This window comes from Penicillium griseofulvum (genome assembly GCF_001561935.1).
Source record: "Penicillium griseofulvum strain PG3 chromosome Unknown contig_84, whole genome shotgun sequence".
NCBI lineage: Eukaryota > Fungi > Ascomycota > Eurotiomycetes > Eurotiales > Aspergillaceae > Penicillium > Penicillium griseofulvum.
In genome coordinates, this window is record NW_024467475.1 from 889,704 (window position 1) to 904,578 (window position 14,875).

Below are 14,875 nucleotides of genomic sequence, written 5' to 3' on the forward strand. Positions count from 1 at the left end.
ATGCTTCTAGCTCTCCCACAACGATCAGAAAGGCCCAGTTCAGTCTGTATACCATGGAGGCAAGGGGTCACCCAACCAAGCATCCCAAAACACCAGCATCATACAGAGTCAAAAAGAGGGAAATGAGGTACAATATCGCTCAAAATAAGTGTGACATCGTCAGACTGTCTACTGAGTGAGATTGGCGGGGGTATAGGCGAAAGTAGGGCGGACAAAGCTGTGCAGGCAAGCAAAATCAGCATCAATCTTAGAAATAATGCAGCATCCCAACTGCGCTTGCATGGAACATACCGGTTGGAGTTGTAGATCTTGGAATCGGTACCGAGAAGCTCCTTCTCGCGCGCCTTGTCGGCGTAGTGCCGGCGGACCTGGTCGCGGTCCTCCTCGGCCTGGAGGAGAGGAGTGAGGTGCAGACGGGACCACATCTTCTCACGGGCGAGCTCACTATCATTCAAACACATATTAGCTATCGAGTTCACTTCGTACTCCAGAGACCGGGTTTCCGTCGGGTTCCAATTGCAGTGCTCTCGGGTCGACCGGAGGCAGGAAAGGAGCCTCTTGTATGATGAAACGTACCGCTGCTCACGGACACCGTGGAAGTACTTGTAGAAACCGTAGGCCATGATAACATGCATGCCAATCATGTAGTAGACGGGCTTGAAGCCACGGGCAGGGACGTTCCGCTATAGAGAGTAAGAAACGAAACCGTTAGCTTGGATGTCTGTGATGGGTGCGCAGGGCCATTGGGGGGCCGGAAACTGGGTTGTATGGGTTACCTTGTATTGGACTTGAGCGTAGCCCCCCGTTGGGGGCATATCCTGAGGCATTGTGACGGTAATGAGCGGGTTAAGGGCTTGGAGGGATAGCGAGGAGCCGCTGTGACGATTGGAGAAGTTGGGTCTGGAGGGTCACGTGAAGTGTGCTCAGTAATGAGGGCTGCGGCGCACGTCATTGGTTGATGAGTTTCGGGCGGGCGCTTTTTGAACTTTTGATCTACAGTCGACAGCCCACCTTTATTTTTTGCTTGCCAATTTCACTAGACAACTATGGAAGAGCAAGAGCGACCTCGGAAATTAGCCAAACTGGATCACGAAGATATCACCCCCGAGGTGACCGGCCCTGCTATGAATGGAGCTGTTAATGTTGCCGGCAACGAACCGGAGCCTGCGAACGCCCAGATTGGCAACGAACCTCTCGATCTCTCAGAATTTACGGTTCACAAGGATAAAAAACCTACCGATGAACCTACGACCCAAGATGGCACCGAGGGACCCGCACCAGTTATGTCAAAAAACCAAATGAAGAAACTGCGCCGCGCAGAAGCTCACCAGCAAAAGCGCGCGCTTCAAAAGGCCCAGAAGAAGGACAAGCTCATACAAAAGCGCGAGCGCCGTCATGCTATGATTTTGGAGGCAAGGGAAAAAGGTGGCGAGGAAGCTGTCAATAAACTACGGGTGTTATGGCGAGGCAACAAAGCCAAGCACACCCGGTCAACACTGTTACCTCTCACGTTTGTAATGGATTGCGGTTACGACGAACTGATGTCCGACAGAGAGCGCATCTCACTGGCCGGCCAGCTCACACGGTCATACTCAGATAACAGCCGCGCACCCTACAACGCGCACATGATGTTCTCATCATTCGACAAACTACTGAAAGAGCGATTCGACACCGTGCTGGCGTGCCACAAGAACTGGAAGCGTGTTCGCTTTTTGCAGGAAGACTTTGTGCGTGCTGGTGAGCTGGCCAAGGAACAGATGACCTCCCCCCGAGGAGGCCAACTCGCCGGGCCGTTCGCTGATCAGACTGATGCGAAGCCTGAAGACGGGGAAATCATCTATCTCAGTAGTGATAGTGAGAATACTTTGACCGAGCTGAAGCCTTACTGCACTTATATTGTTGGAGCGCTAGTGGATAAGAACCGATACAAGGCAGTTTGCTACAAGCAGGCGGTTGCAAAGGGCATCAAAACTGCAAAATTGCCGATCGGGCAGTACATTCAAATGGCGCATCGTCCGGTATTGGCCACCAACCATGTCATTGAGATCATGCTTCAATGGTTAGAGCTTCGTGACTGGGGCAAGGCGTTCATGAAGGTTATTCCTACTCGGAAAGGCGGCGCCTTGAAGGGAGAGCAGAATGGGGGTGAGGCAGAAGCTGTGAATGATGATGAAGATGGGACCCAGGAAGAGGTCGAAGCAGACCAGATGAAGCAGCTGGAAGAGATTGCAGCTTTCGAGGAAGGAAGCGAGGACGACAACGAAGAAAAGGAATGATTTGAGCTATACAACGAATACCTTGTACATACTTACACTAAAAGGGAGACAATCAGCAATTGAGATGTGAACATAAGATTGTATCAATTCCAAGTCTTGTATTGATTGTCAGCTGCAGAGCCTTTTGATCTGCATGATCGCCGCTATACCTATTTTCAATGCTTGACTACCTATTATTCAGCTAGGTAAATCCTAAGTAAATTTGAGCGCACTCATCCCTTATGTCTATCCTGGTTCTCCCTGACTCGAAGATGAAAGATAGACAGTCAATATGAATGTAGAAAAACTTGCCTATTTAGGCATAGGGCGAACTCGCAATTACCTAAGCTAACCAGCCACCACAGCCACAATCTATGACGGAGGCGACTTTCATTGTGATTATTGCATTTTGAAGACTTGCTTTCGCTTTTTCTCGCTATCCTCTTCATATAGGCAGAAGAGCCCTTGCTACTGGGCCTATCTCTTCCGCTCTTTCCCACATTACTTTTTCTTCACTTCTTCTTGCCCCCCCTTCCCCTTTTAACCGCCTCTTGAATTTTTGTTTGGCAGCTGCCCCTCGCAACCATGTTTATGCTCCGCAACGGTAAGGAACGCGCTTTTCATGCCCCGCCAAACCCCTCCATACAAGGACAATTTTTGTTATTTTACCGTTCTGAACCAGTCAGCTGATCTCTCAACTCTAAATTTTAGTGAGCAAGTTTTTGTTTGGTGACGCTTCGAAAGAATCCATCATCGAAATCCCCCAAGGCGAGCTCTACCTAGTCCGCCCACAGTCGCCCAAAGGTTACTCTGAGCTTATCTTCAAGGACGCCGCTGCAACGATCCGACGGACTGGTCAGGACTTTCAGTACCAGCTTGTCATTCAACGAGCCTACGAGGAGGGCGAGGAAGAACTTGCAGACGACGACGGCGAGCAAGGCGCGGGCGACGGCCTAGATAAGGACGAGAAGGTTTTCCTCCTAGACCAGACCCTCCACTTTCGCTCCGAACTCCGCGACGGAGGCGAAAAGATATTGGCTTGGGATGACCTGAGCGGCGACGCTGGCGATCTCTTTGAGTTCATCTGCGACCCTTCCGTCCCATCGGATAAAGTTGCCACCTTCGAGCTTGCCGCCCTCCAGTGTCAGTACGAGCGCAAACATCGCCGCAGCGCACAGAAGGCTACTGAGGCGGAGTTGCAGGAGTTCTCATACAACGAAGAGAAGCCCCTCCCACCTGCGAGTCCAGTCTCTTCGCCGACCACGAAGTCACGCGGAAATTCCGTGTCGGCAGAAGATTCAGCTGCAGCCATGGCACGAGACGTGGAATACGCTCAGTCCAAAGGACAACTCAAGACTGCCACTCTTGAGGAGCAACCGACTACTGCTCCACCGTCTGCCGCCCATCCTGAAGCCAAGGAGATTCTCTGCAAGGAAAATGCCGAGCTGCATTTGTTCGACTTTTCCACTGGAACCTTTGTGCTCCAGGAGTCGGACGTCGTTGCATCCGTCTCAGAGGTTGGTACTTGGCAGTACTGGCTCCAGATTGCCGGTAAGGATAAGGAGTGGTTAGGACAAGCTGTCGTCGCCGATATCAACCCTGTCTTTAACTTCGAATATCTTTCCTTTATCTTCAATCACTACGGTGAAGATGGTTCCGCCTACTCATGGCTTCTGCGCTTCAAGGACCAAGCCTCGGAAGAACGGTTCCAGGAGGGTCTGATGCAGGCACTATGGGAACAGCTCAACGAGCTGAAGTGGACTAAGGTCAAGGAGAACGACCGAGACTATGTCCTTGACGCCTTCCAGGATCTTACCATGGAAGATGCGGACGCCAAGGAAGAGGAAGAAGCCGAGGAAGAAGAACAAGAGGCTGAAGAGGAGTATGACGGCGACCAGGACGATGCTCAGCGTAGTGAACACTACGACAGCGATGAAGAGGAAGAAGATGTTGTCACGCGTGATGCAGATGGAAACGTCAACTCGCAATTGGCAGTTGGCTATAAGCATGATCGATCATTCGTTGTGCGCGGGTCCAAGATCGGTGTCTTTAAGCACACCGCTAACAACAACCTTGAATTCTCTACAACCATTTCAAAGGTCGAGACTCCTAAGGGCAACCTTTTCAGCCCCAAGAAGGTCATGCTCCATGCTGAGGATCAGAATATGATTCTTCAGAATGCAGATGATCCCAACTCGCTGTACAAGATGGATCTGGAGTACGGTAAAATCGTCGACGAATGGAAGGTCCATGACGATATCGCCGTGGAGACATTTGCTCCCGAAAATGTAAGTTACCTCGCGGTTGAAAATCTCTCTCTGGATAAACTAACAAAATTCGCAGAAATTCGCACAAATGACCGCGGCACAGCCATTCGTTGGTGTCTCCAAGAACGCCCTTTTCCGCGTCGATCCTCGTCTTTCCGGCAACAAGCTTGTCGATTCTGATCTGAAGCAGTACGCCAGCAAGAATGACTTTTCGGCTATGGCTACTACTGAAAAGGGATACCTTGCTGTCGCGTCTAACAAGGGTGACATCCGCATGTTCGACCGTCTGGGCATCAATGCAAAGACTCATATCCCGGCCCTCGGTGAGCCGATCATCGGTCTTGATGTGTCTGCAGATGGACGCTGGGTGCTGGCAACTTGCCGTACATACCTTCTCTTGATCGATTCACTGCAGAAGGAAGGCAAGAATGAGGGTAAGCTCGGGTTCGAGCGTGCTTTCGCGAAGGACTCAAAGCCCCAGCCCCGCCGTCTTGGCTTGCAGCCCGCACACGTTGCCCAGTTCCAGCACGAGACCAAACAGCCCCTCTCATTCACCACGGCACGCTTCAACACTGGTGTCGATTCAACTGAAACTAGTATTGTCACCGCTACCGGTCCCTTCATCATCACATGGAGTATGAAGAAGGTTATTGCCAATCGCAAGGACCCGTACACCATCAAGCGGTACGGTGAGAATGTTATGGCTGATAACTTCCGGTTCGGCTCTGATAAGAATGTCATCGTTGCTCTGCCAAACGAGGTCAATATGGTCGCCAAGCGTACCTTCCAGAAGCCCACACGCGAGAGCATCGCTGGACCTTCCACACCGAGCCGTGCGCGTAGCGGATGGAGCAGTCGTCTTAACAGGGATGACATTGTTAACTCGCCTTACTAGTCTTCGCGTTACTTCCCCCTACTGTCATCGGCCCCTCAATTTTCCTCTATTTTTGTACCATTACCCATACCCCCTAATGTTTTGTGCTTTTCCATTTCTTCCAATGTTGTTACTTTCTTTGCGGAGTCTTTGCTCTTCCGACGCCGCTTGGAGATCTCTGTATTGGGGTCTTCTCACATTCATTACTTTGTTTCTCCCGTTATTTGTGATCGCGTTTCTTGGGCGATATTAATTTGGAGCTAAAAGGTGGCACTCGTTACACGAGATTCATTTTTCAAAGTAGTTAGTTAGCTAGTTCAGACAATCCACGAATGAAATATCCAACAATTCAAAGGTTATACATGATTTCGAGGTTGCCCAGATGGCATAGCCCCCCGGGCCGAGATTCCCGAGTTTTCAATCCCGAGCTCGGGATCCTCGGGATTGTACCGAGGTTTATAACAAGTCATGTATATAACCAGCTGTTAGAACTATGCCGCTTTGTTCTAGTCTTCAACGTCACGGTAATCATTATTTTCGATTCCTCACGCTCTTGGCCATGAACATCACTACCACTGTGGTCAGAGGGCCTTTAAATCTCGCCAACCCACCCCCAATAGTCTCAACCAACCCAATTCTCTCATGGTACACTAAATATGCGGTGGACTTCAGCATCGCCAAAACTACCACTTCCCCGACCAAATACTACGCCTCCAACGCAACCTTAGTGAACACTGATCAGTCTATCATCTACGGGGCGAAAGAGATTTGGGACTACTACATCGATCTCTACGGACAATTCGAGCGTTGTGCCCATAACCTAATCTCAATCTCTGTTTTGAGTGATGAAACTTCTGGAAAGCATACCGTGATTGTGGAGACTACGAACAAGTTACATCTCAAACATGGAAAGGGAGTAGTACCTCTACCCCAAGCCTTTGTTTATGAAATTGCCAAATCAGAGGAAGCCGGTACGGATGGCCTAAAAATCTGGCAGGTGAAATGTTACTTTGATAAGGGGTTGCTGGAGAGGGCAGCAAGTACCTAGACCTGTTAGGAGCTATATATATTGTACTTATCTTCGAGCATTGTACCCGGGAGTCTCCACAGGATTAATGCAAGCAAACTGAAAGTCTTCATAACGCACTAGTACCGCCATACTAAACTACTGTAGAGACCAACTTTACAAAGGATAGAGCACAACGTTTGAAGCCAATATTCGTCGAGTGCGTAAAAGCTGCTGTGAATGATTATTGGTACAATATAGAAAGAGAATGATGTACATGCTTGTCGGTTGTCAGGTTCATAAATTCTTGGATCCATAGTCTCATCTTCGTCCTTTCCCGATGGAATCCTGTATTCTAATGCACTCTTTTAATTGAAAGACCTGGCAGTTAACAACTGTTGGATATGGTATGCAGTAGGTCGCGATCCAACTGACTGTATTTGCGCAAGCCCCATACACAGACAGCAATGCCCATGCCAATTCCCTAGAGATAATTAGCACGTAGGTCTTGTACAGTGAAACTTCATGACCACATAGTCAAAGCTTGCAAATACTGGCTCAATCGCATCCCACGTATTTGGCACCATTCTTGCATATTGGCCGGCAACTCAACCAACCAAAGCTGGTCTTTGAGCTGCCAGAGACATTGAACCAAGCCCAGATGTGGATATGTATAAAACGGTGGATCTTGATAGGAGTGCACGTCACTAGAGAAGCGCCTGCGTGTCTCCAGCGGAGAAAGCGGCCGCAAGGCGCTGGCAAAGACCAGACGGGAAACCCTCGAGGAGGGGTTAAATCTCTCATCCAGGCCGAGGGAGAAACGGTCGAGGTCGGGCTCGGTTGTATCGACATTGACAAACTGGATTGAGAAAGCAGGACGAGTAGCACTTCCTTCGTCATCACTGGCGGGGTGTCAGCGACTCCAGAATGCTCTTCGTACGCTAGGAGAGCGGGGTTCTTAAACGGGGAAGCCATCCTAACTAAGACCGGCAGGTTAGCATGGGCTTTTCAGCAAGATGAAGCAGGCGAGTCGATACATGTTTGAGAGTGTAGGGACAGCACAAGGGTGCTGGAACTGCTTCTTCGACAGCCTATTATAGATGTCAGTAATTCTCAGTCAACTCTAGGGTTAATGGTTCCCTTACCCAGCGGGCATGGGACTTCTTCGCCCGGGGATTCTCCTTTTGGGTCTTTGTCAGGAATTCCATGAGTGCGCGAACTGAGAGATAAGGAAGGAGAGTTCACGAGGGGGAGGGGAGTCTCTTCAACTACGTGGGCGATTGTTGCAGGTGCACTTATATTTTTGGAAGTGCACGTCGAAAGGGGAGACAGAGACTGTGGGGCGTAGATATCAACAGAGCCGGCAGAGAGCCCAGCGTAGGCTCAGCAGACGGCGGAGACACTCGGCTCGGGACCCCATATATGAGTTGCAGGTGAAAGTATCGTTAATCTTGCGGTTCTAGTCACCAGCTGCTTTATGGACGAGAAGGAAAAGGAGATTGTCTATATAAAAGTAGAGGTTATATGAAGAAGAAATTACCCATCTTTGATTACGGAGTATCATAAATCTTTATAGACACAGACAAAGGAAGGCAAAGCAAACAGAGGTCTGATGGGACAAACAAGCATAGTAGTTCTCATAACCATACAAGTTAGCATATCCTCCAATATAGTCTGCGTCTTCTAATGTCCAGAGATTCTTGTAATTGCTGGATACAATGTGAGAAATGTCACTAACAAGTGTCTTTTTGCTTGTTCTTACTAGGTCATACTATTATTATAGCCATGTTATCTCTTGGTCAACATTCCCCTTACAACTTGTGTAGTTAGTTACCTCTTTACGGATATTGCCAGACGATTAACAGCTTCAATCTAAAAGCGTAGTGGATGATGCTGTGGGAATAGGGAATGTTATGAATGTAAATGGCGATAGAATAGCACATGATAGTACACGTACGCGACAGTCCTTTGGACTTTGTTGACTGACACGTACCCTGAGGGACATCACGTAGCCTGAGGCCGTTTGTTTACTCCAACGTGAAATTATAAAAGGCGTTCTCTTTCTTCTTCCCTTCTCTTCTTTTTCTTCTTCCCATCTTTCCATATTCTTTATCCATCCTGCCATCTTCCCATATTCCTTATCCATCCAACCTTCAACAGAAAGATCATTCTATCTTTATTCCTTACTACCTATCTACTACCTTTAAATCTCACCATGCCTAATCCAGGCAGGTTTTCCTGGACCCTGCCTATACAGGCAGACCATGTTCCCCTCCTTGATATGATCGACAGACTCCGTACCCTCGGTATCGGTGAGCTCGTTAGCTTGCCACAGATGATTGTCTGTGGCTCTAAATCTAACGGCAAACGCTCTATAATCGAGGCACTTTGTCGCGTGGATTTTCCCGTGAATAATGACCTTTACACTGGGTTCGTTATCGAGATCATATCACGTCGTCATCCAACGGCCCGCTTCAAAGTGAGCATTGAGCCTGGCCCTTCGAGAAAAAGCGAAACCGACCTCCAGCGACTCAGGGCATTCGAGCCCACTGTCCATGCCAATGCCGAGCAGTCGGCATCACTCATTGAGGAAGCTGCAGAATTCCTTGGATCCTTCACCGAGGATGGATTCAGTGACGATATCATCAAAGTCGAGGTTACTAGCCCCGATCAACCCGATCTCACTCTTATCGATGTGCCTGGGTGCTACTTTACGGAAGACACCCTTGATAGCCGAGGAAAGAATCTTGGCCATCCTTGCATGGAAAAATACATGCTGAATCCGCGCAGCGTCATCCTTGCTGTCATATCGGCAAAAATCGACATTTGTGTTCAGAAAGTACTCCATTTCGCAGACAAGTACGACAAAGAACGAAATCGGATCATGGGCATTGTTACTCACCTCGATAAACTCGAGACATCCTCAGACGAGGAAACGCTATGGCGTAAGGGTATCAAACAAGCAATATCTGAACTGCCGCTGGGATTGCATTTGGTGTGCACCCGATCATACGAGACACGAGATGATCTAGAAGAGCTAGATGAAAAGGAGAAGGAGTTCTTCGATCGAACTGGTTGGAAAACTCTGGCAATGCATTACACAGGCACTCGTGACCTGCGGCGTCGACTCAACCATCTTTTTATGAATCACATTCAAAGCAGCCTACCTGGACTAATTTCGGAAATCAACAAAATCATTCCGAAAAACCAGACAAGACTGGCCAAGCTTAGTACTCCTCGAGAGACTATCAACCAACAGAAAGCATTTCTATTTCATCTGAGCAGTGATTTCCACCGCATAACCGAACAAGCGTTGAATGGCATGTACACTGACGGCTTTTTTGCGACATCGGTGGATGGAGATGATGATAAATCCAAACCCCTCGACCCTCGACGACTCCGCTCTATCATTCGTGACCTGCACGAGGATTTTGCAGATATTATGGAAGCTGCTGGGTGCCGTCAATTCATTCATGGTGTCAATCAGATAGCCTCGGTCCCAAACCCTCGCAACCCTTATGCAGATATCAGACAGCCGATTCACAGGAGCCGCTCAGAGTTCGAACTTGAGGCCAGTGAGCAAATGCGCCGTGACCGAGGAATTGAACTCCCATCAAATGCCAATCAGTTACTGGCGGGCACTCTGTTCCGCGACCAGTCGCAGCCCTGGGAGGAAATGGCTCAAGTCCATCTGATGAAATCATGGGAGTGCGCTCTGGACTTTGTGACGCGTCTACTGGAGCATCTTGCGGATGAACGCATGTCTGTGGTGATAATGCAGACTATCATTTGCCCCCAGCTTGATAGAATGGAAGAGAGCCTTCTGGCAAAGCTACAGGAGTTGACTGCTTACAACAAACGAGGCCACCCATTGCCTCTGAGTCGAAGGGTTCTTCGAGACGGTGCGTCGTCTCTTGATCGATGCATTGTTACCAAGATGCAGAAATCTAAGAATGATCGCCTGCTGGCCAATCTCCAACAGATGCGTCCTTCAGCTCCGGGCAAATCTTTCAATATGGAAGAGCTGAAAGCGGTCACTCAGAAGTTGGAATCATCAAGCATTCAGGCCGTGGCCTCGGATGTCGTTGACCAGTTTCAAGCATATTACGAAGTGAGTTACGATAGCCAATCAATGACCACAAGATTTGATATATCCATGATACTAACGAGAACTAGAATGCGCTTTTGACTTTCATGGATAACATTGCAACTCTTGGGATCGAAAACTGCCTTCTCCACCCTCTGGAGACCGTCTTGACAACCCAAACAATTGCTAACATGGAAGACAAGCAAATCGAGGATCTATTCGCAGGTGTGCACGACGGTGTACAGAAATCCCGAGACTATCTGACTTCTGCACTGGAGAAGTTGCAAATCGGGCTGCGAGAATTGAAGAAATTCTATGTTGCGAAGAAAGAAAAACCACCCGGTGGAATAATCAAGGCACCTGTATCAGGCCCTTACGCACGTTTGGGTCTTCCGCCGTACCTGTCGCCACTAGGGATTATATGTACTGGAGCACCTTTTCCTCTGTTTGGCGAAATAGTCACTGACGATAGCATTCAAGGCCCAAATGGCATGCCCGGGTATCGAATTGTGTGGCCCTACAGCTCAGCACCTGGCGGATACGATTCAGCCCCCCTTTGCCCAAGTGGTCCATTCGGTTCCGGTGCCGATACCGCAACGGTCCCTGCTAGAACAGTTCCTGCTCCATCTGCACCTTCCACAAATCCGAACCCTGAGCCGAATTCTCACGATTCCGAGGCGCATACATCCTTCAGACATCTGGTTCCTCCCGCTTCAACCTTTGACCCTAGCACTTTCTTCTGCCCCCCTGGCCGGCCTGCTGTAGGACCTGCACCAACCACCCGTGGTTATGATCCGTGAGTATTCAGTGGTTTCCCTGTCTCTTACATGGCCCTTCCCCAGCTTTCAGCCTTTGGTCCCCTTGCTGTTCGGCGGGTCTTGTTCTGGCTACTTTCTATGTGAAACCGACTAAACGGTCTGATTACTCGATAGGAGTTGGTATCTGGAGGAGTTTGATGGCAAGTGTGTCAATCGATACTATTCGGTATGCTTGCACAATGACTGGAAGCGTTTCTCGCAGGAGGTAAGAAGCTCATATCCAACAATGCGAATGGCCACTGACTGTGATATAGGAGCTGCGATTGGCCGACTATCAGTTCGGCACGATTACAAGCAAATACCCGTTGGACCCTAGGCTGGAAGAGATGAAGGCGGCCGCTCGCAGGGGAATGAAAAGGGCCTCGGATTTGCTTTGAGTACTGAAAGTCAACAGAAAGAAAAATGAAAGAAAATCCGAAAAAAAGGGGGGACGTTGGGAATCTCTAGGTTGGAGACAACACCATGTTGCTTCAATTTAGAGATTCTAAAGACTGCCTTGAGGAATGCTGAGAGTCAACACAATGGAAAATGAAAAAAAAAAAAAAAAATCAAAATAAGGAGATGGAGGGAGGGAGGGAGGGAGGGAGGGAGGGAACGTCGAGAGTCTACAGATTGGACGCAACACCAAGTTGCTTCAATCTGGGGATTGTCTTGGAAAAAAGAAAAAAAAAAAAAAAAAAAAAAAACTAGCATGTATGTAGTAATGAAATTTGTTTGAGTAAACGGCGGAGTATAAGTAGGCTACGAACTATGTTGTACATAGTCGATAGAGGGAAGCTTTGTATAAGATCGGATCTATAGCGCTATAAATACACTCCGAAAGGGGCTTAGTTTTAACAAAAAAGGATTAGGGTCGGAGCATCGGACGATCGGAGCATCGGGGATAAGTGGACCACATGTATCAATAGTACCTTACTATGTCAACTTTCTCCTACTATTAATCTTCTACTGTGTCTATTCAGATTCAGTTTTTAACCTGGGAAGCTGGTGCTTGATCATCATACCTTTGAAATTTTCTGCTCCCCACGCGACCTTGCCCCCCACCTATTCTAGAGAATGACAGATCAGCCAAGTCCCGAAGCCATCAAGGACCCTTCTGCGAGTCGACGTCGCGCGAAACCTCAGCTCTCTTGCAATTTATGTAGACGTCGGAAGTATGTGTGCAAAGCGCCAATTCTCTCGCATACGCTGTCCTTCCAGCTAATAAGACTAGGCTGAAATGCAATCGCGAATATCCTTGTGGCACATGCTCGAAACGCGGGCTAGACAAGTCGTGCGCTTACCCTCCAGATCCGATGCAACCATCGAGGCTAGCTCGCTCATCGTCAAATATGCAGGCTAGGATACAGCAATTGGAAAGCTTGGTAGTCACTCTGATGCAGCGAACCAAGAGTGTCACGCGCGAAGATTCAGCTGTACCTCTCCAAGCGACCTGTCCAACATACGAAATGGACAGCTGGGCAGACGAGATCTCATCTCAATCGGATCATGGCAGCATAAAATTCAATAATGTTGGGAGTTCCAGCTATGTCAATGGCAGCCACTGGGTGGCTGTTCTGGACGGAATCGCCGAACTGAAGGATTATTTCGAGTACGAAGAACGGGAACCTGCCCGACCTGCCTTCGGTCCAACGTCTTCTGTGTCATCTGTCGGCCCGCAGCTACTCCTTGGCTGCCCTTATTACACAACCAGGGAGCAGCTCTTGGCATCACTCCCTGGAAAGCCTGAAGTGGACCGACTGGTGTCATTCTATTTCAACTCATTTGACATGTCTCCAGGTAAATACCGAACCCCTCATTTTGATTTCAAACCAGCTAGCTAAAAGTCATCATATAGCTATTCTTCACAGTGTCGAGTTCCTCAAAGAAGTAAGCTCTTTCTCTCAAAATATTTCTTCGAAGAGGTTCTGATATCAATTCCTTCTAGTATGAACAATTTTGGGAACATCCTGACGATACCCCAATAATATGGGTAGGACTCTTATACTCTATCATGTGCTTGGCCGCGCAGTTTCAGAGATTTCGATTCGAATCTGGCCTTCATCCGATAGTATCCGCAGAGCATGAACCCCAAACGATGGTGGAAGCTTTCCGCGCAAACATTGTCCAATGCCTGATCCTCGGAGACTACCACACAGGCGGCCCTTACGTACTCGAAACGCTGATTCTGTACTTCACCTGCGAGCATTTCAGCCACAAGGATGCACAGCTCGGAACCTGGTTACTCTTAGGTATCATTGTCCAATTATCCATGCATATGGGGTTTCATCGCGATCCAAAGCATTTTGGAGACCAGGACATCTCTCCGTTCGCGGGCGAGATGAGACGACGTGTGTGGGCTACAATCATGGAATTGGACGTAGGAATATCAGCCCAAATGGGTCTTCCCCGTTTGATCAGACCATGGCAGGCGGATACCTCAGAACCTCGGAACTACCTGGATAACGATTTCAATCGGCAAACCAGAGATCTTCCACTCCCACGACCCGATACAGAGCATACACCAATGCTTTATCGACTCTCGAAAGCACGGATTATGTCTACCCTTGGCCTTATTCTGGACGGCGCCTCCGATATTCGAGAATACACATATACATATTCCAAGATTATGAAGATAGATGCCAAATTACACGAGACCCATGACGCCATACCCATTTGTCTCAAATGGACCTCAATAGCCCATTGCATCACAGACTCACCACAAGTCATCATGCAGAAACTGTTTCTGGAGCTGATGTTTCAGAAAGGCAAAATCATCCTACATCGGAAATACCTTTCGCAACGAGGGGATCAATACAGTGATTCACACAAGATGTGCATATATGCCGCGTTGAATATACTGGAATATCAACGCATTCTGGACGAGGAGACGCAGCCTTTTTGTCAGTTGTACCAAGAAAGGTGGCGTGTCTCGTCACTTGTGAACCATGATTTTCTGTTAGCGGCCAGTGTTCTGTGTTATTACTTGGAGCAGGAAAGGAAATTGAATCCCGATGGTCTAGTCGAGGATGCAGAAATCATTCACGATGCATTAAAACGATCGCACGACATTTGGGCTCGCTCGAGCTTTTCTGCTGAGGCTGAGAAAGCGGCACAAGTCTTAAAGGTTGTCCTTCGGAATAGACAGGATTTCCTTTCGAGTAGTTGTGAAGCCATGTCGGAAGGCTCGCAGCTCTATATGACACCAGATGGCCCATTCAACTATCAAAGCGGTACGTTCTTCTCTGTCGTTTTTCTTTTCTTTTCTTTTACTTCTACTTTTTTGTTTTTCGACAGTCTCAAGAGATGACCCTTGTACTGACGAGCTGTGTAAACCTAGGGGCTGACCTCAACCTCACTTTCCCTTTCTTTCCCGATAGGGAACCATGCCCAGAGCCTATTCTAAAGTCAATGGAGTCTTTGTCAAATTTCATTCCTCCGGATCAGTTTGCCTTGCGTGACATGTATACAACAGATAGTTAGTTTCTTGATAACATGTATTTATGGATAGGCTAACAGCGTTCTGTCTAGATGAGCCTTTCTTCTCACAAGAAAATTGGCCAAGTCGAGAATGACAATTCCCCTGACT

General features: G+C 48.4%; 6 protein-coding genes across 6 annotated transcripts; 5 read left to right on the forward strand and 1 right to left on the reverse strand.

Annotated features, from left to right (window-relative positions):
• Positions 1-168: 168 nt before the first annotated feature.
• PGRI_048800 (putative NADH-ubiquinone oxidoreductase subunit GRIM-19) lies at positions 169-952 on the reverse strand (the record flags this gene model as incomplete). Its single annotated transcript, XM_040792593.1, has 5 exons — positions 169-217; positions 292-444; positions 577-683; positions 777-900; positions 948-952. 5 exons carry the CDS (start codon positions 950-952, stop codon positions 169-171), a joined length of 438 nt encoding a protein of 145 aa, XP_040644560.1.
• A 94-nt stretch (positions 953-1,046) lies between these two features.
• Positions 1,047-2,276, forward strand: trm10 (tRNA (guanine(9)-N(1))-methyltransferase; the record flags this gene model as incomplete). Its single annotated transcript, XM_040792594.1, has 1 exon — positions 1,047-2,276. One exon carries the CDS (start codon positions 1,047-1,049, stop codon positions 2,274-2,276), a length of 1,230 nt encoding a protein of 409 aa, XP_040644561.1.
• Positions 2,277-2,840: 564 nt separating this feature from the next.
• On the forward strand, positions 2,841-5,417 carry PGRI_048820 (uncharacterized protein; the record flags this gene model as incomplete). Its single annotated transcript, XM_040792595.1, has 3 exons — positions 2,841-2,859; positions 2,967-4,543; positions 4,599-5,417. The coding sequence occupies 3 exons, from the start codon at positions 2,841-2,843 to the stop codon at positions 5,415-5,417; spliced, it is 2,415 nt and encodes an 804-aa protein (XP_040644562.1).
• A 538-nt stretch (positions 5,418-5,955) lies between these two features.
• On the forward strand, positions 5,956-6,444 carry PGRI_048830 (uncharacterized protein; the record flags this gene model as incomplete). The annotated part of the gene is made up of 1 exon (XM_040792596.1): positions 5,956-6,444. The coding sequence occupies one exon, from the start codon at positions 5,956-5,958 to the stop codon at positions 6,442-6,444; it is 489 nt and encodes a 162-aa protein (XP_040644563.1).
• Positions 6,445-8,617: 2,173 nt separating this feature from the next.
• PGRI_048840 (Dynamin) lies at positions 8,618-11,684 on the forward strand (the record flags this gene model as incomplete). Its single annotated transcript, XM_040792597.1, has 4 exons — positions 8,618-10,513; positions 10,579-11,285; positions 11,422-11,512; positions 11,562-11,684. The coding sequence occupies 4 exons, from the start codon at positions 8,618-8,620 to the stop codon at positions 11,682-11,684; spliced, it is 2,817 nt and encodes a 938-aa protein (XP_040644564.1).
• Positions 11,685-12,755: 1,071 nt separating this feature from the next.
• Positions 12,756-14,769, forward strand: PGRI_048850 (fungal specific transcription factor domain-containing protein; the record flags this gene model as incomplete). Its single annotated transcript, XM_040792598.1, has 4 exons — positions 12,756-13,086; positions 13,145-13,176; positions 13,235-14,519; positions 14,627-14,769. The coding sequence occupies 4 exons, from the start codon at positions 12,756-12,758 to the stop codon at positions 14,767-14,769; spliced, it is 1,791 nt and encodes a 596-aa protein (XP_040644565.1).
• Positions 14,770-14,875: the final 106 nt, after the last annotated feature.